The following is a 23,212-nucleotide window of genomic DNA, read 5'->3' as shown; positions in this document are numbered from 1 at the left end:
AGGCACTGACATTCAAGCTAAACCATCCCACATCTTGGTTTTAGTGCCTTATGGGAGAATCTCCAATATTCAAAACCAAAGCTAATTCTCCATTGTTATCCTCGAATGCCTATCTTGAACATCAAAACCCACATTTACAATACAATGACAATGTAATGTTTGCATCTCATGTGAACCTGATTATGCTGTCCTGCCAGCAGTGCCACTTTGTTTACATGTAAAGTGATACTGAGCTGCATGCTCTGTGTCCCTTGTGAGTTTCCATAGTCAGGATCCCAGATTAGAAGCAGTTAGAAGAACTGACATGGGAACATTTAGAGACCGGCTGGGGGTATGTTTACATCCTTGGAATTTCAGTACCACCGCAGCCTATAATGTCTCTGGAGGTTGTCTGTGGTCAGATTATGATGAATGGGCTGTCTTCTGTTCTCGCACGTGGGCCATCTTATTAGCTCAAGTAGAAAAACATGTGGGCCTGGTTGGGATAAATTAGGCAGTCATTTTTTTTCCCAGTTTCGTTGAACCAGTACATTTATTAGACTTCTGACAATATGATAATAATTTTTACCTTAAAGGAATAGTTTGACATTTTGATATATTTGGTTTTTGCTGAGAGTTAGATGAGAAGATCGATACCACTCTCGCATCTGTATTGTAAATATGACAGCCAGGAGACTGTTTGCTTAACGTAATGACTGGAAGCAGGGGGAAAACAGCTAGCCTGGCTCTGTCTAAACGTTAAAAAAATACATTCCAGCACCTCTAAAGCTCACTAATTAACTTCAGTGTGATGACAAGACTTCAGGAAGTCACTGTTCCCAGCCATGAAAGAGTCCCGGATATGAACCCCATGTTAAGCCACATTTTGTCGTTTTTTGTACAGATTAAACCAACAAGACATAACATGTTAAATAGTGACCTTTAGAGATACTAGCAAGCGGATTTTGTAAGGAAAATGAGCATATTTCCAGAGATGTTGAACTATTTATTTAACACAGTCAATCTTTGAGGGGTGTGGGATTTATAAACACAGTAGCTTGTCATGATTTACAGTTAAAAGAAAATCCGTATTTATCTTGTACTGGCCCTTTATGCAGCACCTCAGTTCTTCCTCTGTCTGAAATAAGCCATTTTAGCGCTCGTCTCTTTAAGCCCCCCTGCTTAAAAGCACACTTTCTTCTGATTGATCAACTTCCCATTGGTCAACTTCCTCATCCTCTTGCCGGTGTGCTCAATGGCATAACACAGCTTTTACTTAACTTGAGAAACAAACAAGATGAGAAGTAGGTTGGTAAAATGGTAAATGCAGCTGGAGCGGAGTGTTTCTGGGGGCTGGTGAAGGTACCAAGGGGTACCTCTGGCTCTGAAAAGTGAAGCAAATGCAGAATTGCCTTATACCTTGCATTATTTCAAATGGCCAACAGGGGGCGACTCCACTGGTTGCAAAAAGAAGTCAGATTGCATTGTAGTCTATGACAAAATGACCCTACTTCTCACCTGACTTATTACTAATCACTTTCCTAATGAGTTTATGGTCGCAGTCGCTAGTTTAAAGCCTTCTTCAATACAACATGTTCATTTAGTAAATTATGGTCTCATTTAATTAATTAGTAAAATAGACGATTATGCAGGGTATGCTTTAGGGCGTGTCTACCTTGTGATTGACAAGAGAATGCCGCGGTGACCTGTCAGGCGTAGCTGGGCGTATCCCTTCTGAGCTCCACACTCTCGTCCAAATATGGTCACTTCTGGTTCCTCAAAAACAAGACGGTGACTGCCAAATACCAAACTCAAGGACTGAGCAGGTGGATGGGCGTGCCTGTACTTGGTGGGCTTACTGTGCCTGGAGCAGATCATGAGTAGATGACTTCAGCTAGACAGGAAAGTAGAAAAAATGTTGGAATCCTAGTATTCAGAGCAGTTTGGAGCCTGAGCATTTTGCTCACATGAATTACCTTTCCATATGTTTACCTCATTATTTGAAACTTTAGCCATGTTTCGTATGAACATCCAACATTGTAACATTATACTTGTGACAGAAAATAAGGGAATACATAATAGGTCACCTAAACGTTAATGCACATATAAGCTCTGTATCAAATTCACAATGAGTTGAATAAGTCCTGCTAGTTTTGTCGTTACTCATCCTTGAGCAGGCTTCACTGAACTTGAATGGGCTGCAGAACCAGTTCCACACAAAGAAAGCCTGTGATTACAGTCTGACTAACAGGTTGTTAAGCACTGGCTGATATGACAGCTCACACAGATGAATAAGTAACATTGACCGGCCACCCTGAACTCAACAAGTACTTCTTAGAAACGAGACAATGAATCAAGAGATTGACGTGTCCTGTTGGAATTGCTACTTGATGTTTTGTCCCCTTTTTTATTATTTAATCCGTTCTTCCCGTATCAGTTTGACGTACACGAAGCATCATAAAACCACATCGACTATGGTCTCATCTGTCATTACTTGGGTTAATAATGTGGTGAGAGAAGGCAAATGTCACTAATCAAGCATTAGAAATGCAGCTGTTGAAATCACCCTGTAATTGGTTTTCTAAACCTTGTTTTTTTTTGCACCACAGTGTTATTGTGATTTGTAAACTAGGGTGTGAACTGTTTTCCCACCATTTAGTATCTCAAAACCTGCTTGTAAAAACAGTTTTTGTGTCTATCTGCTCTGCCAGCCCAAGCATGCTCTCTGTTAATTCTAGGTGACGTTGAGACGATCTCTGTCTTAACAGATTTGTGTTTCAGTGGAAGTGAAACTGGCTGTGAAAGCTTTCTATCTTGCTGTTGAAGTCCCTTTTTCACTAACCCACCCACCCCCACACCCTTACTATTTTTCCCCCTTTTTTGTGTCTCACTCTCAGGAGCACCAGGCTTTTCAGTTTGATAGACAGTTTGTGGCCCCCAGAGACGCCTCTTAAAGATCATGGTAACACACCCAGTAGGTCCAGTGTAAGTTCTTACCATAGCAAGAATCATGTATCTTCACCTAATGCTTGGATTGGGAATTATTTTCATTATCCATTAATCCATTAATGTGCTGACTATATTCCTGAGTGAGTAAATATATTTTCTTAAAAATGAAAATTCTATTCACACAGGTCTTGTTTTTATAGGAATGTAGACCTACAGGTCCAGCTCCGAGTTTCTGCTACCTGCTGTCTGGTCAAGAGAGCTCAGTTGAACACAGTGAAGGGCAGACTATGTCCCCACTTTACCTTCCCTACACAAAACAAACCTTACGAGAAGTGCTGCAGGTGAAAAGTCTCACACACACTGAGAACATTCAAAAAATTTGCTGCAGGTCGTGATAACTTATCTTCAGTAGGTTGTTCTCAAACCTGTTTTTTCTCTCTCTCTCTCTCTCTCTCTCTCTTTATCAGAGTGATCTTAAAATCTGCCGCTGCAGTTTTGTTGCCACTGTTCTATACAAAAGAATAATGCAGGTACTTCTGTCTTTTTTTTGTTATTCCTGAAAAAATACAGATTTCATTTGACTTTAGTCAGAAGAACATAACAAATACTGTGTCTTGTGGAGCTCGTTAGTCATCCTTTGAGATCATTTGAACCAACAAACTGATAAGATTGAGCTCTGACGTGAGCTGCGTTCATATCACTGTGTGTATGACAATCTGTGTGAGGCAGAGGCGTTCTTTACCATTGATTGGTGAGACCTTTAAACTTTGACCAAGATGAGATAACAGCTCAGAACAAAGTGGTGGACTTTGCCACATGCTCACACCACTGAAATGCAGATACACTTTTTAACATTGTAGTACTAGTAACCAGCATTGTGTGTAGCCTGTTGAATGAATGATCTCGTTAAAGCTGTTTTCAGGTGATTCTAAAACAGAAGATTTGCATGTAATTTGTGCTAAGTAAGCATTAGCTATGTATTATTTCCTTTTGGTTGTTTCTTTCTAGGTCATTCTGTGTGCTTGTTTCTCAGTAATCCTGTTTTTTTTTCTGTCTTTGTCTGCATTTCTGTTTCTATTTCAGAGAAGTGATATAGGCCAGGGTGAGGTTTGGTTGGTGCTGACGGACCCCAGTCTTCAAGAGGAGCAGCCCGAGAGGCCATGCAGACGAACAGTGGCCCTATGTGTGAACACTTCCTGTGTGCTCACTTCCTCTGTCCTCGAAGCTCTAAATTCCCCCGCCGCCTGTCGCATGTCATTCAGAGATGCCATCAAAGAACATGGTAGAGCTTTATTGTGACCTGACATGCCATTCAACCCCTATTCATTAGGTGATTTATCTTATACGACTGTGGTCTCAAGTCACCCTAACAGTGGTAGAAAGTAGTACGGTGGTAGGAAGTACATTTATGCAAGTACAATTCTGAGGTACTTGAATAAATGTATGAGTACTACTATATATATACTATATATATATAGTATACTATATACTTTGCTATTTCTATTTTCAGCTACTTTATCTTTCTACATTAATACATTTATATGGAAAATATTGTACTTATTATTCCACTTCATTTATCTGACAACCATAGTTCCTAGCTACTTGCAGTAGTGGAATGAGTACTCAGACCTTCAAAGCCTTAACATTCAAATAGTTTCTCTTGACTCTCCCTCAGAATTTACAAAATTAGTCCAACATCGCCCCAGCCTCTGAGAGTCCTGCTGAAGGTTTGTAGTACACCTCTGTCCAAGTGAGGAGTAATACTTTCATTCATAGTAACAAACACTCTTTCAAGTTTTGCCGTCCATGAAAGCATCCAACAAAAACTGCCCAGGCTGAAATTCAATGTAGCAGAATGATTCTGTTGGCATCGAATGGCAATTTGAGCTAGGGCACCACCAGTTTGTGTTTGCCCTTGGTTCTGAAGGGTCCCCGCCGGCCATATCCTCTTGCATGGCTTCAACTACAACAGCAGCCTCTCTCCGCTGCCTTTCTTCTCTGGGTAAATATCTGAGTCAGCCGAAACTTTGTAAAATGTATCCTCGTCCATAATATCCTCTGCACTCATATTTTGGGATGCCATTTTTGCTGTTGGAAACGTAGCTAGTTTGCAATACAAGTGAAGAGAATGGCATCTACGAGCTAGAAATCCAAACTGAAGCAGCCAGTAGTTTTTCCATGCCGCTAACTGCGTCACCTTCATGTCAAATGATTGTGCTGGATGCAGGAAGAACTACATGGTAAACTCAGCTTTCTCTGTCAGTATAGCATTCACTGAGGAATTTATTGATTTAATGGACTGCATTTACCATCAGCACTGATTGGACATCCACATAAAATGTGCTGGATTTTCCCTTTAAATGTCTCTATAAGATTCTGCCATTTAAATAACTGAGTCCCAAAGATGTGAGTTTATTCAATATTTCATTCTTCATTAATGATCTCATGACCGATACCGATGTTGGGAACCCCTGGACTGAACTGAAAGCAGTTGAACCTAGCTCCACCTCGACCAACTACAACTGTATTAACAATCTAATATAGCAGTCATAGTTGACATTTTTCTGTGGAATTTTGAAAAGTGAGGGAACTTTAACTTCTGATACTTTAGTAGTTTTTGTTTTTTATGCCTGTTTCCTTTGCATATACATTTCAATTCCAAAACTTCCGTAACCAGGTGTCCTCCTGTGTGTGGAGCAGTCAGTTGTTGAGATGTGCTCCGTGGATCCCGAGGGCAACCCTGAGTCCTCAGCCAGGCCAGAGTCACTTTCACCGTTGCTGTCCGAGCCCCAGGCAAAGAGCCTGCCCCAACCTGTGAGACTGGATCCCCTGAGTCCTGAGATCACACCCAACTGCCTCTGCTCTCTAACAGGTCAGTTTCTCTCTTTCACCAAGTCCTGTGGTTTTCCTGTAACTCGCTTCATCTCAAGTGATTCCTGCAGAACATGCCCGTTTTGTTGTTTTCTCAGGGGAAAAAAACCACTTGTTTTTTCATATACAAGTTTACAGCTCTGCGAGAGGCCTTCATGTGGCTTCAAGGCTCTGCGTTCTGCTGTTTGTTATTCAGTGTCCTCAGGCTGTCATTGTTTGGAACTTTGTGAAATATGAACACATGACATTTTGTTGGATTCATGTCAATTCCCATGTCAGTTTTGAGTAAAATTAACATGCCTGCTCCCCATAAGGCTTTATATTACACATGAGAGTGCAAAAATGTTGAGAAAATAGTTACAACTTGAAGAAACATAGCATTGTTTCCCCAAAAGCTCTATTGCACACAATCAGTTTGCATGTTTCTTGATATTTTTAAGCTTTTTAATAATTTCTATCATCAAATATGATTGCCATGAATTGCCACTGTTAAAATAAAAATAACGGCTTTTCTGCTTTTTTCAACCTCATTTTCTATTATCTAAATGTGGTGCAGAAAATCTTAAATCCGAAAGTAACCTGATTTAGTTGACTCCGTGTTCCAGTTGAGGGCAAAGATCAAACTGTGAACCCTCTTGTTTCAGGCCCCTCTGGCTGTACATGTTTGGTCAGGTGGCGGAAAAAAAATAAAACAAACTTATTATCTTTTGCACTCGTGTGCAAATACTATCTTCTGGAAATTACCAGTGGAAAAAGGCTCAGATCGGAAATGTATGAGAACGGATTTATCAGTGTTAAATTCAGTATCTTATTTAAGGTCCCGTGTTTGTGTTTGTGGTGCAGCAGCTATGGTTGTTAAGTGACATGGTGTTTAGGCAGGGAGTACTCTGCTGCACTGCATTTATCATGGCAATCTCAGATAAGAATGAAAGGGATGTGTTTATCTCTTACACCCTGTTACAAACACACTCACACAAACCTATGTGTAGATCATATATCGGCACTTGTTCTCGTTAGGTGTCAGTGTCTTTTTCCTTTGGCATCCACCATTTGAGATGTAAATAAAATGAATAATTAAAAAATATTCTTGTTGTCAATACAGAGTGAACTATAGTTATGGTGTGCATGGATGTTTCCCAAAGATGATTTTGTGTGTTATTACATTTGAACAAAATTTCTGCCTGCAGGGGTGATAATTGGTGTGGATGAGAGCACTGCTTATTCCTGGCCTGCCTGCAACCATTGTGGATGTGATAACTTAGAGATGTTAGCTGAAAGACCGTAAGTCCTCAGGTTTATTTAAAATAGCTTAATATTAAACATCACAGCAAATCGTGACTTTATGATTATTTTTTATTTCCACAGTCCAAACTTCCACTGTGTTTCTTGTAAGTCAGTGGTGGACAAGCCAAACACAAAGATTCAACTGGAAGTGTTATTGAGTTCTTCATTAAGTAATTGCACTTTGAAGGTTAAGGTGAGAACAATGTTCTTGGGTTTGGGTTCCAGTACCAATATCTTGATGTCCCCTGTGTGGTGAACCAAGTTTCAAAAGTCTAAATGTTTTTGGGCTACACTGTGTAACTTGCGTGTATTTAAAAGTATGGTTAAACATTTTGAGAAATACATTTATTTGCTTCTTTTGCCGAGTAAATAGTTGAAGTCAGCAGCCATTATCCTTGCTTACAAAAAAAAACATGTAACAGCATGTCTAAAGTGTCTTAACATGTTGTATCTCATTTGTTTAATCTTTACAAAAGTCAAAGCGTAAAAGCGATGATGTTCCGTTTTACGGGAGGTGATTTGTCAGACTATTTCTTGGTTGGGACCAATCTCTTCCTGGAGTCTAAACTGGTTTTCCAGGCTTTAGAGGTGTTGGTAGGTGGATTGTGTTACTTTTGGACAGAGTCAGGCTGCCTGAGCCAAGCGCCTGCTGGTTGTAGCTTCATATTTACCCGACAGACACAAGACTGGTATTGATCTTCTCATCTAATTCTTGGCAAGAAACTCAACAAGCATTTTCCCCAAAAACGCTGAACCTTTGCTTTAAGCAGAAAAAAAGGGAAGCGGCAAGAAAAATCACTTTTTTTTTTTAACATAAATAAAATCCTTCACTCTTTGTGCATGTGCATAGTGGCATTTTTATTATGGAAAACCTGCTGTGACTTTAATCAGACTGATAATATTATCCATGTTCTTCTTATCAGCCAACTGGTATTTGAACCCTTTCTAGTCTAGTCTGTTACTCACCGGCAACCACAGTATGTTAGTGTGGTATATGCTTTTTATTTTAGGATGCTGATTAGAAAGACATTAATGGTTCCACACCTTTTCATCTCTCCGACAGCTGCAGCAAAAGACAATCATGTCCCTCCTAAACACTGCAGCCCTGGAGGGTAATGAGGTAGGTTTGCTTTTACAACCTGTTAGATCACTCTGGGCTAAACTACACAGCGTATTGATCTTCTGTCAATATGTCCTGACTGTCATCTGTTCATGTCAGACTGATAAAACCCATCAAAATAAATCTGAGTCATGCAGGTCATTGATACTGTTGAAGGAATTTGCTGCCAAATTACTGACGTAATCTTCCACCACCTCTTATACTTAGTGATTACTTTAATTTTGCATGCAGTTTTTGCACTGAGAATATTATAATTCATTTCCTGTTTAACCTACAGGTGGCAGAGATGTTCATAGTCTTGCACATACACTGTGCATGCATTAATCTGGTTTACCAGTGGAGCTCATGAGTGCAGAATAAATTGTTAGATCAACAAATACTGCTGACCAGTGTGCAAAGGTCAGGGCCTTAAGTGCACTCAGATATTCTTGCAACATCATAAGATTAAAACAACTATAAATAATTTGTTTTTTACATGTGCAGGTAGTCGAGGAAGATTTTAAGGGGAGATGTGAGCCTAAACTGGTTCCAACACGTAGTAAATAAGATGGGATGTTGTATGTTTCAGTGTTGCACATGTGAGTTTTTTTAATGTCTCAGTTCCCAGGTTACGATGTGGAGAATGTCCTGGGAAAAGAGGTGGGGCCTCTCGCCGTTTACGTCCGTGTCGTCAGCAGGAAACCTGCCCTCTGGATCGGCCTGGAAGAAATATGCCTGCAAGACATTTGCCTCTGAGGCTGTCGGGGCAAGTAGCTAATGATATCATTCCTCTGGCCTCAGCTGGCTCCAAGGTTCTGCACACCAGGCCTTGGTCTGAGCCAGATTAGCCTGCTCTCCCCCCTTTGAAGGCCTCACTGACAGCTTGAGGCTGTGGTGAAGTGAACAGGCTGCAAGAACACAAGGTCTTGTTTGTGTTAATGATATGTGATCTTGTGGAGCAGGAGTTGACAGTCCAAGGGTGTCTGTCAAAGCAGCCCACGTGGTTCATCAACTGGGATGGATATTTTTTCCAAACTCATCTACCTCTGTCTTAAGATTTCTTACACTGTCAATAAAAGTCTGTATTTCTGCTGACTTGACTTTCTGTTTCCTGTTGCACTTCTTGTGAAAACACACTCCAGCTGCTCTCTCAGCATACAGTTCATTGACCATTATATGCAAAAGACTACTCACAGACCAGGATATTTCTGCACCTTTAAAGCAATTTTATTATAGATTCCATAAACAAAATGTTTTCAAGGTTTCATACAAACTATATAAAAGATCATGCTCTGGCTCTTATACAAAGTTTGGAATTATAAAACATGTACCATTTCAGGTATAGCATCATATAAATGCAGTGGTAAAATAATTTAATACAGAAAATCCCACAAAAATATGGCAGCAACATCATATTTTCCAGTGCCATTATGGTAAGCTTAATACATCTGGTACAGATGGTAAAAAAACGAAATGTCTGTTGAGGTATGTCTCCAAAAAGCTCAGTTCATAGGGTAATGAGTTTGTCACCGGCTCTCTGCACTCGAGGAGCCCGCAAAGGAGGAGTTGGGCATCTGCTTGAAGAACTCTCTCAGCCCGCTGAGCTCTCTGGTTAGCTGCTCGATAGTTTTATGAAGCCTATCGTTTTCAGAGCCCAGTTCAAGCAGCTTCTGCTGCATCTCCAAGTTTCGCATCTTGGCTTTGTCCCTGCTTTTTCTCACTGCAATGTTATTCCTCTCTCGCCTCTGTCGGTACTCCATGCTGTACCGGTCTACCGTCTTCTTCCCCTTTTCCCTCCCGATCTTCCGCGGGGAGGATTTGGCCGAGCTTACATTGGAGACAGGCTCCGGGGTGGTGGGGGGAGTTGGCTGCCCTGTAGGGAGGCTGACAGAGGTCTGGGCGCAGGACTCGATCTGGGAAGGCAGGGATGAGGACATGTCGCTGTCACTCCAGTCGGACTCCTGCTTGATGGGCGCACTAAACGCCCCCTTATCCAGCCCGCTGTCCGCCTTCCTCTCCGCTGCGTATGTGGTTGACAGCTGCTGCATGCTGCCGGGCTGCACGGAGCTCTGCATATTGTAGAAATCCACCTTCTCCTGCTTCACAGTGTTGAACAGGTCGAGGAAGAGCTCGTCGTTGCACAGCTCCAGGTTTGGCACGGCTGTCATGGACTCGATGTACTGGCTGAAGTCGATGGCACTCTCATCGTCGTACATAGCAGGGGCGGTGCTCAGCTCCACCATGGTGCCGTCCTCGCCCGCGCCGTCGCTCCTGCTGCCCGGCTTGCAGACCCCCTGGTGTGGGCCGCCCAGCTTGACACTCTCATAGAAGTTAGCAGGCTCCATCGCCCAACTCATGTTGCATTGTGGAGACACGCAGTGAAAGTCCAGGCTGTATTTGTCACACATTAACCCTGGTGACTGGTCCACGTGGTTTAGGGAGGAAAAAGTTGTTAAAAAATAACCCACAGGTGTGACCAGTCTCTACACACAGCAATCCTGCAGTGGCTTCACTTTTCTCTGCAGGCGCCTTTCTCCCCTTTTTAAAATCTGATCAGGCTTTTGATCCCTGGGTGTTAACTGTCAGGGTCCTGTCACTGACAGTACCGAATCTCTCCTTGTCACTACTCTGACGCTTCTGTACTTTCGCGGAGAGTTTTGTATCGTTTCCCTGCGCTGACGTCACACGCACCGCCCGCTCACGAGCCAGTCAAGGCAACAGGAAGGTCACGTGGTGCCCGTTAACTTCCCATTTGAGCGCAGAGGGGCGTGTTGCTCATGCCACCCACTTTTTTTTACTACGGTTGTATGAATGATTCAGAGTTGTTGACATACTGTAGGCTGTGTTTGGGATTAAGTTTAAGTCCCTGTGAGTGTCTCTCTCAAACAGTGACGGGGGAAGTATTCAGATCATTTATTTCATAAAAGTAGCAACTTAAACTCAACAAAAGTATCAAAAGTACTGGACCTTTATTAATAATCTATCAAGCGTGTAAGCAATACTTTAATGCAGACATTGGATCTGAAAAGTAATAAATAACTGGCTGCAATATAAAGGCAGTGGAGAAAAAAGTACAATATTTCAATCTGAAAAGTAGTGAAGTAAGAAGTAGCAGGAAATGGAAATACTTATGTGAAGTAGGCCTACAAGTACCTCACATTTGTACTAGTCTCAAAAGTGCTTAAGAATACAAAATGGTGTGTGATAAAAGTGTTGGAGTGGAGGGAAAACCACCAGAACAGCAACTACCCATTTCTAGGCTGCCATCACTCCTTCACACATCCATAATTTATTTATCATTCTGATAGAAGATATGTGACAATTCACAAAAGCGAAAGGTAGTATAAAAATATTAGCATAACCTGGTATTTACTGTGTGTATGCCATGCCAACACAAGACAATATACCGTATACAGTACATGTATACAATATACAGTATCTACTAGGCTTGTATCAACAATATAGAGCATATTATCCTATCCCAGCTTACATTGGGAGAAAGGCAGGGTACACCCTGGACAGGTCACCAGGCCACACATAGACAAACAACCACTCACATTTACACCTAGAAACACCAGTTAACCTAGCCTGCATGTCTGTGGATGGTGGGAGGAAGCCAGAGCACCTGGAGAAAACTCCAAACAGAAAGGCCAGGGAAACCGGGGTTTGAACCCACAACCTTCTTCTGTGCGGCGACAGTGCTAACCACTGAACCACCGTGCCGTTGACAATCTACAGTATACAGGTCAAATTATTACTGTGTACTACATATAGGACGTTATGGCACAGATAGTTGTAAGAATGCAGGTATATGGATGTTGTGTGGATATAAAGTTATACAGAGGTGGTTTATAGACTAAAAAATCAAGTGTAGGCTATGTATGTTGTAGGCTATATACATTGACGTTTACATCATGAAAACCCTTATTTTACCCTGTCTTCACAAGTTATTAACATCACAACACTTACATTACAATAATATGTGATGATAGATACGCACACATTCATTCTGTATAAAACACAGTGAATTCACTCTCCATGTGGCACCTGTTGATATTAAATATTCTGTAGGTACCTTTTTTATTGCACTTACTTTCTAACGTGAGGGAAAAAATGTTGATGGTAATCATATCTTTAAAACGCCCCCTCAAATGAAGGGCGCGTGTCACTTCTCGGAAACTCTCCTATGTTTTCCCCAAAGGAAGTGTGATGTACTTTTCCAATGTCAACGGCATTTTTGAAAGGGAAACTGCTCCACTTGGTGGTCAGTGAACGTACCTGCAGGCTAAAGTCGCATCTTCCCTGTTAACCCCCATGGATCACCAAATATACGCACTGAAATCCATTAATAGATTATTATCAGGTGTTATTAAATACGGCTCCTTTTGCGACAAAGCGGACTTACACTTCTGGATAGATATTTATTTGTTTCTAGTATAATCAAACATTTGTTCCTTCTTGGAAAGTTTCAAACTCATTAGTCGAAAACTATTCATTTTCAAGCCAAATTGTTAAAGAATACATGCAAAGATGATTGCACTACGATGAGATAAGACAATATATATATTATCCTTTTAGCAATGCAAATAATTGTGTTTCTTTTTTATTCGTGTATTTATATTTATATGTAATAATTAATTTCCTATACTTAGTTCTTTAGTTATTTTTTTCATGTTTTGCTATTGTGAACTGTTTAAATAAAGTAAGGGAAGAGATGAAAAAAAGGTAATTTAGTGTTGGACCAAACCAAATCAACTCAGGGTATCTGTGAGCATAATATCACGCGCAGGAAATGTAGATCGTATTTTGGATATAATATCGAGATATACGTGTAGTTTCGTTTTTATTTGAAACAATTTTAATCTATTAAGACATTTTATTATGTTTAATGAAAGTCGCAGTGAGTGAAGCTCAACATGAACCCCCCCTCTGCAGTGAAGGAACAGGCCGGAAAGACCAGAAGATCCTGGCCTGCTATTGGTCCAAAGTTCCCCGCGAAAATTACGTCACCCGCTGTTTCGCGCCACATCTGCAGCACTCGGAAATACACACGAGAAGAGGTAAGAACGGACTTTATCAAAATCAGTAATTTCTTATTATCTTATTGATTATCCTGATTGAATCAGCGTTTCTGCCATTGCACATGTTTTTTGTAATTGTGCATCAACGTGTTATTTTATTTGCACGCTGACTTTTAAGTGTTAAATCGGGTGAAACAGTTCGGCAAGGTTCAACTTATTGTTTCCTCAGCAGCCACATGTCAGATGGTGGAAAAGTTAACGGACCTAATGAAAGTGTGAATCTGCAGAGAGGAGCCAGAAACTGTATTGAGTTTAAGTAGTGGACTTATGTATGACATAATTCAAACAGTTCACAGAATATGACAACGTTTATTACAATAAAATAACACAACATTGTGGATTATAAAGAACTTAACCACACTTATACAGTTTAACTAAACATCAGAGCCCTCAGATTTGTCAGGTGAATAAATTAGAAAGTATCAAATCAGATCTTGGTGTCATTAAGAGGATTATACTGAGCAGGTATTTGGGTATGAAAATGGAACAAAAAAGCATTAGCTTCTTTTTATCTTCGGGCCTTGCAAGGCTGAGCAGACTAATCTAAACAAAACCTAACATACAACAACATGGAGGGCAGGAAAACATTTAAGACTCTGTCAATCGCCTTGTAACATCTTGTGGCTGCACAAATTCCAGCACATTCGAGAGTGAGGCTATCATCCGTCCCTGGTCTCCAACAGAAAACAACCACAATCAGACAGACCTACCTGGCTTTCTTAAGTCAGTTGGCAGGTGGTTCCACAACGTGTTATGCTAAAAGCCCTACTAGAGAAGGTGCACTTTTGGTTAATTTCCCCTGCAGTAAAAACTATGGCAGCCTTTTCTTTTGGCTAAAAATGAATCCATTTGATATTTAGATATCCCAGCAACAATGTCTTCCCCAACATCGACTCCTGGTGCCCGCAAACGAGGAAGGAACAGCAACCCACCCACACGTATGTTCGTTTTATTTATTTGTGTCCTTAATGAAGTGAACCCCCTTTTCTCAGCAGTTCGTGACTTCAGCTGCTGTGCCACTGAGATGATTGTAGCTGTTCATATACTGTTATTAAAATGTCTTGTGTGTCTTCAGCCAGCAGCGAGGGCCCCACCTCGCCTCCCTCTCAGCGGCGCAGAGGCCAGGACTCTTCCACTGGGGACCTGATGCCGATGCCCACCTCCCCGGCCACCGACATGCTCAGCCCAGCGGCACCTCAGGACACTTCTCTGCTCTCCAGCCCACGTCCCTCAGGTACTAACACACACCGTTGGTTTGTTTAGCCTTGTCTGAAGGAAATGCAGGACATTTCTTTTGTTGTGACACACTTGGGTTAAATGCATTGTGGTTTTGTAAAAAAAAAAGTGTCTCTTTTAACAGTTCTACCCAATGAAGTGGACATGAGCTCCCCGCTGATGTATGGGACCCCCAGCTCCAGGGTTGAAGGGACCCCACGCAGTAGTGTGCGTGGCACCCCGGCCAGACAGCGCCCTGATCTGGGGTCAGTCAGGAAGGCTCCACAAGTCGATCTTCACTCTGAGCCGGTCAGTGGAGGAGTCAGGAATATCCAGAGAGTTATCTAGATGGTGTTGATTACCTGAGTCAGGAGAAGACAAAAAAGCACGACACTTTTCAGACTAAAGTTATTAAGGATGACAAACTTTTTGTTTTCTGTAGCCAAGTGCAGATGGTGCCGTAGCCAGCGAGCCAAACGCAGGCCAGAGACTGGTGATCTGGGGGACTGATGTCAATGTAGGGACCTGCAAGGAGAAGTTTCAGGTATGAAATCTTACATTTCAGCTATAGCAAGATATTCCATTCGGTGTAAGTACGGAAGAGCTAACTGTTCGCATGCTTTGCATGACTTTTCTTTCAGAGGTTCCTGCAGAGGTTCATTGACCCAACCTCCACTGAAGATGAGAATGCTGGTCTGGACCTGAATGAGCCTTTATACATGCAGAAGCTGGAAGAGGTAGTGTACTTATTTATCTGTTTATTTCATTGTGCTCTGTTTAGGCTGATCTGTACTTTGACTAAAATTAGACTTAAATGTTAATATTTCTTTTTCCCCTGACAGATCAGTGTTGTCGGTGATCCAGTGCTGAATGTGAATAGTCTGCATGTGCAGTCATTTGATGCAGATCTTTACAGGCAGCTCATCTGCTACCCACAGGTAATGCCCCATATGTTATCATTTATTTTCATCACCTTGTGCATTACAAAGTCAATTAGGACCATATTGATCCAAAACTATTTTGCAACAATCTTACATAAAGTGATTAATCAGTGTTTTTATTTTGGTCTTTTAACTTAAAATAAATTATAACTGAACAGAAATGTACAGTGTATAAATACCCGCACGACAATAAATCAACATTACAATGAGATTGGCAGCAAACATGTAGGCTGAGGCTGTAGCTTATTATACCTTCTTAGAGAATTCATGAAAAAGCTACAGTCCCAGATGCAGTTGGAATTGACTGTCGGGATTATTGTTGTCACACTTAATTTACAGGATGTTTTACGCGTCTTTGCCTTGTTAATTATATGTTATATGTCCAGTGGCTGTTTGTCAGCATAGTGATGCTAATAATGGTGTAATTTGTCCCCTTTGCAGGAAGTCATCCCAACCTTTGACATGGCAGTCAACGAGCTTTTCTTTGAGCGTTTCCCAGACTCCATCCTGGAGTACCAGATCCAAGTCCGCCCCTACAACGCCTTGAAAACCAGAAACATGAGGAGCCTGAACCCAGAAGGTGTGTGGATTCATCAATCCAGCCCATGTCTCAGGATGCATTCAAAACAAAATCACACTTATCAGGACTTCTGTATCAAGCCGTTCAATCCCATATTTAGTGTGGGATTTCTGTGAATCTTGTTCTTTGCTTTGAGAAAATGTGAGGTATCTGCTTCAGACTAAAACTTCTGCGTGCCTTATGTGTCGCCTCTACAGACATCGATCAGCTGATCACCATCAGTGGCATGGTGATCCGCACCTCGCAGCTCATCCCTGAGATGCAAGAGGCTTTCTTCCAGTGCCAGGTGTGCGCCTACAGCACCCGCGTGGAGGTGGATCGCGGGCGCATCGCTGAGCCGGCTGTGTGTCGTCACTGCAACAACACCCACAGCCTGGCGCTCGTTCACAATCGCTCCGCCTTTTCAGACAAACAGATGGTAAGAGTTCGATGGGGGTTGAGGGGTTGGCAATGGGGCAGATTGCTTACAGTCAGTGACACCAAATCTCATAACGTTATGTGGTAATTATTGATGTTTTGGTGTTGAGTTTGTGACATCTGTTCATTTATTGACCTTGGGTTTGTTTTGGTTTTTTTTAAGATCAAAATTCAAGAGTCTCCTGAAGACATGCCCGCTGGTCAGACGCCTCACACAACTATTGTCTATGCTCACAATGACCTGGTTGATAAAGTGCAGCCTGGGGACCGCATAAACATCACCGGTAATATTTCCTAAATCTCTACTGCTAGGCCTATAACTGAGCATTTTCATTATCGATTTGATCTGCCTGTTATTTTCTATTAACGGTTTGGTCTAAAAAAAAAACCTCCTCCCAAAATATTCAATATTCAGTGATATTAAAATGGATAAAAAAGCATCGAGCCCTTCTGGCAACAGACTACTCGTTTCAGCTCTAATGTTGTCTCTAAATGTAATTTAGAATGCACAATTGATCAAATCCCAAGCTGACGAAATATAAAACTTAGAAATCCTTTACATTTAAGAGCCTGCAAGTGTATTTCTTCCTTAAATGATTAATCAACTATAAAAGTTCGCAATCAGTGTTTTGTCAGTCGACTTATTGTCTCAACACTAATGTGCTCTCTAGAGCATGTTCAAGGACAATAAATCAGTCCATGTTTTCACTCATCAGCAGAGGCCCTAACAGCTTCTCAAATGTCCCTGCAGGTATCTACAGAGCAGTCCCCATGCGCGTCAACCCATTTCAGAGCAATGTGAAGTCTGTGTACAAGACTCACATCGACGCTATCCACTTCCGTAAGACAGACGAGAAGCGCCTGCACGGTTTGAACGAGGAAACCGAACAGAAGCTCTTCACTGAAGACAGAGTGCAGACCCTGAAGGAACTGGCCGCCAAGCCAGACGTCTACGAACGCCTCTCCTCTGCCCTCGCGCCAAGTATCTATGAGCATGAGGACATCAAAAAGGTGTGTGTGTGTGTGTGTGTGAGAGGGAGAGAGAGAGAGAGAGAGAGAGAGAGACACCAAAATATGAGCATTTACTTGTAGAAGCACCTAGGAACAAGAGTAATCACGTCAGTTAGCAACACAAACTGTCAGTGACACGGATTTGCCTATAGCATTCTTATTGCATTTAATGCCCAACATGCATTTTAAGAAAAGCTAACAGAAATCGTTGTTGCAATTAATAACATTAATGACTCGTAGGTTTCAGGGCTCTGGTGCATCCTGGCTTACTGGGCTTAGACCAGTGGACATTTTGTTTTACAACAGCATTCCACATTGGTGAGCTATGGCAAGTCAGATTAAGGTTAAGTAGAAATCTAGTTTAGAATCAGAATGAGGTTTATTGCCAGGTACATTTTCACATATGAGGAATTTGCCTTGGTTTATTTGTGATTTAGAACATAAATATAGAAATCTAGATAAAGTAAAGAGATAAAAAAATTTTTTACAATACTGTAATGCTAATGGAAAAATAAAAAAATACCGATATTAACAAGCAATGTGCAAAAAGGTGTGTACTCAAATTAAGATAATGAGATAAAGGTGTTAACATAAGTACAATGATGTATCGCTTCGATCAGAGCTGTGCAGTCTTGACAGAATCAGATATGATTTTTAATGGTGACAGAAAGGTTCTTCAGGCCTTCTGAGGCTGAGCGAGGAGAAAAGGTTTAATAAAAGCCTTCTTATTTAGTCTGCTGCGTTAAGAGTTGACTTCATAGGGCCAAACAAAGCTGCTTAGCGCGTTCATTAAAGAACGTACAATAGCAGTGAGTTCTTTTTCAAAATATATTAAAGGACACATCATGCAATCAACAAGAAAACAGTTTCTCTTGTGAGAATCTCGGCAAGACAAAAAGAAGAAATACATTTTTTATTCAGTCTATGAATATAGGTCATTAATACATTATATTATGATAATGGTGATGTATTGTAATCGCGGTATTATTATAGTGATGTATCCCAAGATTAAATATTGCTTCTAAATAATAAACACAATATAGAATTATTAGTTTGACAGCGACTTTTATTTCCCTGTGTGGTGTTTCCAGGGCATTTTGCTGCAGCTGTTTGGTGGCACCCGCAAGGACTTCAGTCAGACCGGCCGCGGCAACTTCCGCGCAGAGGTGAACATCCTGCTGTGCGGAGATCCCGGAACCAGCAAGTCCCAGCTGCTGCAGTACGTCTACAACCTGGTGCCCCGCGGACAGTACACGTCGGGGAAGGGCTCCAGTGCTGTGGGTCTCACCGCCTACGTGATGAAGGACCCGGAGACCAGGCAGCTGGTCCTGCAGACAGGAGCTCTGGTGCTGAGCGACAACGGCATCTGCTGCATCGACGAGTTTGACAAGATGAGCGACAGTACGCGCTCTGTGCTGCATGAGGTCATGGAGCAGCAGACCCTTTCCATTGCCAAGGTATGTTGCTATGGCAAATTTTTAACAGCAGACCAGGAAAACTCAATTAGTGTGATTCTCACCCTTTTTTGTAAATTTATTTATTTATTTTTTTCTTCTGTGTCTGCAGGCTGGAATTATTTGCCAGCTGAACGCTCGCACCGCCGTGCTGGCCGCCGCTAACCCTGTTGAATCTCAGTGGAACCCCAAAAAGACCACGATTGAGAACATCCAGCTGCCTCACACACTGCTGTCCAGGTGAATACCATCAATCAGCACATTCACACTAAAAAAACCTGACTGTCTCGCTGTTGCTGGAAAGGTTGGTAAACTTGCAAATTGGCAGCATTAATCAGCTGAAAGAAGGGTGGAAATCAGCATTTTGGCACAGTGTGAGTTTTCAGAGCAGCATGAGGTCCTCAGATGCCGCATCACCTGTGCCTAAAGTGTGGGTTAATCAGAAAGAACATGCATAATGGATTGATACAGTAAAATGAGGAACAGTCTCAGAACCATTTTTTGCATTTTTCACACGGTCTCTAAATAATTACCTCTAATCTAGAGCAGATCCTTTACTAATCACCCTCTGCTCATTTTAATAGAAGACTAACCTTTCTTCAGCTCAGAAACACCGTTACCTTTTTTCCTCACTACAGCAATAATTAATACTCGCATATTGGAAGAAAACCTGTGTCCGATTGACAAAATACTTTACATTTAAAGAAAGATTCGATAGGCTTTGGCAGTCCCCTTATTTTTAGTACCTTAGAGCTTGAAAAGAGAAGACATAATCCGTCCAGGTAAGGGTGACTGTAGGAATATCTAGTCTCTCTGTTGCCTGGTTTATTTTTGTTTTTTACTGTACTCCTATCACTTATCACTTGCTGATTAAATGTCACGCCGATACAAGCACATCCTTTGGCTTTCTAATTGTTTAAACTGAGCAACAGCTGATCATTCATATCTTTTTCAAATGAAGCATGAAGCAAACTGGTCAGTAAAGGCATGTTGTTGTTTTTTTTAACCCAGGTAAACAGCATTGATAAAGACAAGCAATTTTTTCTTCTTCAAATGCGACTAATTGACAGCCAACCTAATGCCATGCGTTTTCACGATTTTTGTTTCTCAGTTGTCACATTGCTTGTTTGTTTTTTTTGTTTAATACTGCATAACGTCCTCCATCAGATTTGACCTCATTTTCCTGATGCTGGATCCCCAAGATGAGGCTTACGACCGCAGGCTGGCCCACCACCTGGTGTCGCTGTACTACCAGAGTGAGGAGCAGATGGAGGAAGAGTTCCTCGACATGGCTGTATTGAGGGACTACATTGCATATGCCCGAACGTACATTAATCCAAGGCTGAATGAGGAAGCCAGCCAGGCCCTCATTGAGGTTCGTCTTTCCCACAGTTTATGTACATTATGTTGAATATTTGCAGCAAGGTTAGCCTAATCACACACTCATTGGTCTTTAAGTGTTAACAGTAAAACAATATTAATATGATGTTGGCCCTCAATTGACCTTGTGCATGTTGGTCCTCAGGCCTATGTGGACATGAGGAAGATAGGCAGTGGCCGGGGTATGGTGTCCGCCTACCCCAGACAGCTGGAGTCCCTGATCCGCTTGGCAGAGGCGCACGCCAAGGTGCGCTTTTCTGAAATGGTGGAGACCATCGACGTGGAGGAGGCCAAGCGGCTGCACAGAGAGGCCCTCAAACAGTCGGCCACTGACCCCAGAACAGGATTTGTTGACATCTCTATTCTCACAACAGGTACACAACACGGTGCCTCGTGAATAAATATTAACTGCTTGATTTGAATTAATACTGAAAGCCTGCTAATCCCTGCTTATTTTTAAATATGAAAAATATTCTTTCTATTCTATAGTTTTATGTGAATCCCCAAAAAAGCAGCAGACTGAGGAAGCAACAAATTGATGCAGCATACAGTTGCTTGATAATAAATCAGTAGTTTCGGTCAGTTTTTTTTAAAGCTATAATGACAAACATCTGCTGCTTCCAGCTTCTGAAATTCACAAATCTGCTACTTTTGTTTTATAGACCAATTGCTTAGACAAAAATAAACAGAAGATGCATTGATAATGAAAATAGTCATTCGTTGCAGCCGGTGTATTTGAGTGTGTTCATTTGTGATTCCAGGTATGAGTGCCACTGCTCGCAAGCGCAAGGAGGAGGCCGCCCAAGCCCTGAAGAAGCTGATCCAGGCGAAGGGGAAAACACCTGCCATGAAATACCAACAGCTGCTTGATGAACTAAGGGGACAGTCTGAAACTGTAAATATTTTATTTAGCCTTATTGTGTTCCTTTAAAAAAATAAAAAATTCAGAAAAATTGTACCAAATTTTATTTTCAACTCCTGAGATATTATTGTCTTGTTTTATTTCCTTAAAAAGTGCGCTCCTCGCTTCTGATTTGGCCGAACAAGAGTAGAGTTCTTTCACTTGTAGGCCGTAACGTTGAAATAAGATACTGATGCTTCATTAGATACAGGCCAGCTAGTTTTCAGCAGTAAAATTGCTCTAGGAATTAAAATATTTTAACAGCTTCACATTTGTGTTAAGTCTGTTTTTTAAATGTATGCAATTTTTCATTAACTACAATGTTGGTAATAAAATTGAATTAATCCAAAGTAATTCTAAACACCACTTCCTGTAATGACTTCCTTCTTTGTCACTTTGTTTCAGGCAATCACAAAGGAGCTGTTCGACGAGGCGCTGCGAGCCCTGTCCGATGAGGATTACTTGACGGTAACTGGAAAGACTGTTCGCCTCCTGGCCTAAGGCACACCCTGCAATTATGTACAGTCCTTCATTTTAAATCCTTTCGTGCCTGTAGACCTCTTTTCTCATGTTGTAAAAAACAAAACAGTTTTGTATAATTGAAACTCCACATGTTTTCTGGGTGTATTAGATGTATGTAGAATATCTTTGGATTTAAAGACATAAGCCAGAATAACCATATGAGTCATCTAACTTTTGGTGTCATGTTGTGATTTAAAAAAAAAAAAAGAGAAAACAAAATGCATATACAGGCAATTAAGAGATAATATTTAAAAGTGCTTGCACTTCATTTGTTTACCTGTTTTCAAGTAATGCTCTTGCTATTTTTGTGCTGTTATGGTTAAAAAGCTCTTTTCTTCCAACTTGTACATTGTAATGACTGAGTTTCTTTGTTTTTTGAGATGTCTTAAAGCAAGGTTGAGTTTGTTCCATTTGTATCCGTTTTTTCAAATACTCTGGAAAATCAAGTACTTATTTCCACAGCGTTGAATTGTCTTTGTATGTTGCATTGACTACTTGTTAATAGAGGGAAAATAAAATTTTGCTCACTGAAAATGCTTGGAAAATTTGTGTTTTTTATTGGCTGTAAGTTTAAGTTGAAAGAAATTCCAATTTTCCCATCATATTTCCCTGAGTAGCTTAAATATGTGTATATGTTATGCACCAAGTTGTTCCAGCTCTTCATTGAAGCTGTGTTTACACTTGAGTGCAATACCCTTCATGTTTTTGTGGCTGCGCTATTTTATTACATGGAAATATGCTACATGCCTGTCACATTCCCTTATCAGCAGCACATTTTGTACATTTGGAAACTTTGCCACAAACACTTGTTAAATTATGTTTGAGGGTTTCAGCAGCATCACGTACTGAAAGTGGGGGGTCAGTGAGGTTGAAGATTGCATGTTTGTTCTGACAGTTTTTGTATTTAAGCAAGACTGAATTCTCACACTTGCTGTTGGAGAAGGCATCTCCGCCAGTTAAAAGCTTGAATTTACCTTTTCAACCTTGCCAGACCTTCTGGTGGCTCCATCTTTGGTAGTGTTTGTTCAAAACTATCTAAACTTCTAGTGGAGATTCAACTTGACAAAGTTCCATGTGGTAGTATAGCTGACAGCTGTTACATCCATTTTATCTAATTTGTGAGTAAGTAACTTTTATTTACACCCAAAATGAGCCATGAACATTATATGCAATTACTCTTTTAATTATAGCTTTTAGTATAGAAAACAACTTAATTGTCAGACTAACGTGTTTTGCGTTGTTGTCCTCAAATTAAGCATTGCAGGGTTTCTTCAGTATCTTCACCTATTATCTTTAGAGCTGGTTTGTTGTGAATCCAGTCTGCTTGTCTCTGCTAATTCAGTTTTTACAACACATTGGGTCTAACTATTGCTTATGACATCTCATCTTTTTTTGGCCACAAAGATGAAACGCTGTTTGTCTGATACACAGTTATTATTTCTAAGACTTTGGAGGTATCATTAATGTTAACTTTAAGTTAAAGAAAAAGGGGCTAGCTGTTTTTACACCAACACATTTAGTCTAACCT

General features: G+C 41.1%; 3 protein-coding genes across 5 annotated transcripts in view; 2 read left to right on the top strand and 1 right to left on the bottom strand.

Annotated features, from left to right (window-relative positions):
- spidr (scaffold protein involved in DNA repair) overlaps nt 1-9,282 on the top strand; it is a 33,376-nt gene extending 24,094 nt beyond the window's left edge. For both annotated transcript variants that reach the window (XM_046051525.1, XM_046051526.1), the window contains 9 exons: nt 2,877-2,964; nt 3,129-3,269; nt 3,396-3,458; nt 4,012-4,210; nt 5,606-5,800; nt 6,987-7,080; nt 7,165-7,276; nt 8,147-8,203; nt 8,804-9,282. In XM_046051525.1, coding sequence (XP_045907481.1) covers nt 2,877-2,964; nt 3,129-3,269; nt 3,396-3,458; nt 4,012-4,210; nt 5,606-5,800; nt 6,987-7,080; nt 7,165-7,276; nt 8,147-8,203; nt 8,804-8,938 — 1,084 coding nt within the window. In that variant the 3' untranslated portion in view covers nt 8,939-9,282. The remainder of the gene's footprint in view (nt 1-2,876; nt 2,965-3,128; nt 3,270-3,395; nt 3,459-4,011; nt 4,211-5,605; nt 5,801-6,986; nt 7,081-7,164; nt 7,277-8,146; nt 8,204-8,803) is intronic.
- A 105-nt stretch (nt 9,283-9,387) lies between these two features.
- cebpd (CCAAT enhancer binding protein delta) lies at nt 9,388-10,815 on the bottom strand. The gene has a single exon (XM_046051528.1). The coding sequence runs from the start codon at nt 10,588-10,590 to the stop codon at nt 9,709-9,711; it is 882 nt and encodes a 293-aa protein (XP_045907484.1). The 5' UTR covers nt 10,591-10,815; the 3' UTR covers nt 9,388-9,708.
- A 2,345-nt stretch (nt 10,816-13,160) lies between these two features.
- On the top strand, nt 13,161-22,216 carry mcm4 (minichromosome maintenance complex component 4). 2 transcript variants are annotated; one of them, XM_046051385.1, is made up of 17 exons: nt 13,161-13,242; nt 14,124-14,201; nt 14,339-14,497; nt 14,624-14,787; nt 14,921-15,022; nt 15,120-15,215; nt 15,321-15,416; nt 15,861-15,999; nt 16,197-16,417; nt 16,580-16,700; nt 17,168-17,427; nt 18,519-18,884; nt 18,994-19,121; nt 20,049-20,256; nt 20,407-20,635; nt 21,023-21,156; nt 21,568-22,216. In XM_046051385.1, exons 2-17 carry the CDS (start codon nt 14,138-14,140, stop codon nt 21,661-21,663), a joined length of 2,583 nt encoding a protein of 860 aa, XP_045907341.1. In that variant the 5' UTR covers nt 13,161-13,242; nt 14,124-14,137; the 3' UTR covers nt 21,664-22,216. The 2 variants fall into 2 exon arrangements, with proteins under 2 accessions (XP_045907341.1, XP_045907342.1); XM_046051386.1 differs by lacking the exon at nt 13,161-13,242 and adding an exon at nt 13,373-14,040.
- Nucleotides 22,217-23,212: the final 996 nt, after the last annotated feature.

The sequence above is a fragment of the Micropterus dolomieu genome, linkage group LG06, assembly GCF_021292245.1.
Source record: "Micropterus dolomieu isolate WLL.071019.BEF.003 ecotype Adirondacks linkage group LG06, ASM2129224v1, whole genome shotgun sequence".
In the NCBI taxonomy this organism is placed as follows: domain Eukaryota; kingdom Metazoa; phylum Chordata; class Actinopteri; order Centrarchiformes; family Centrarchidae; genus Micropterus; species Micropterus dolomieu.
This window is presented reverse-complemented; position numbering and strand designations above follow the sequence as displayed.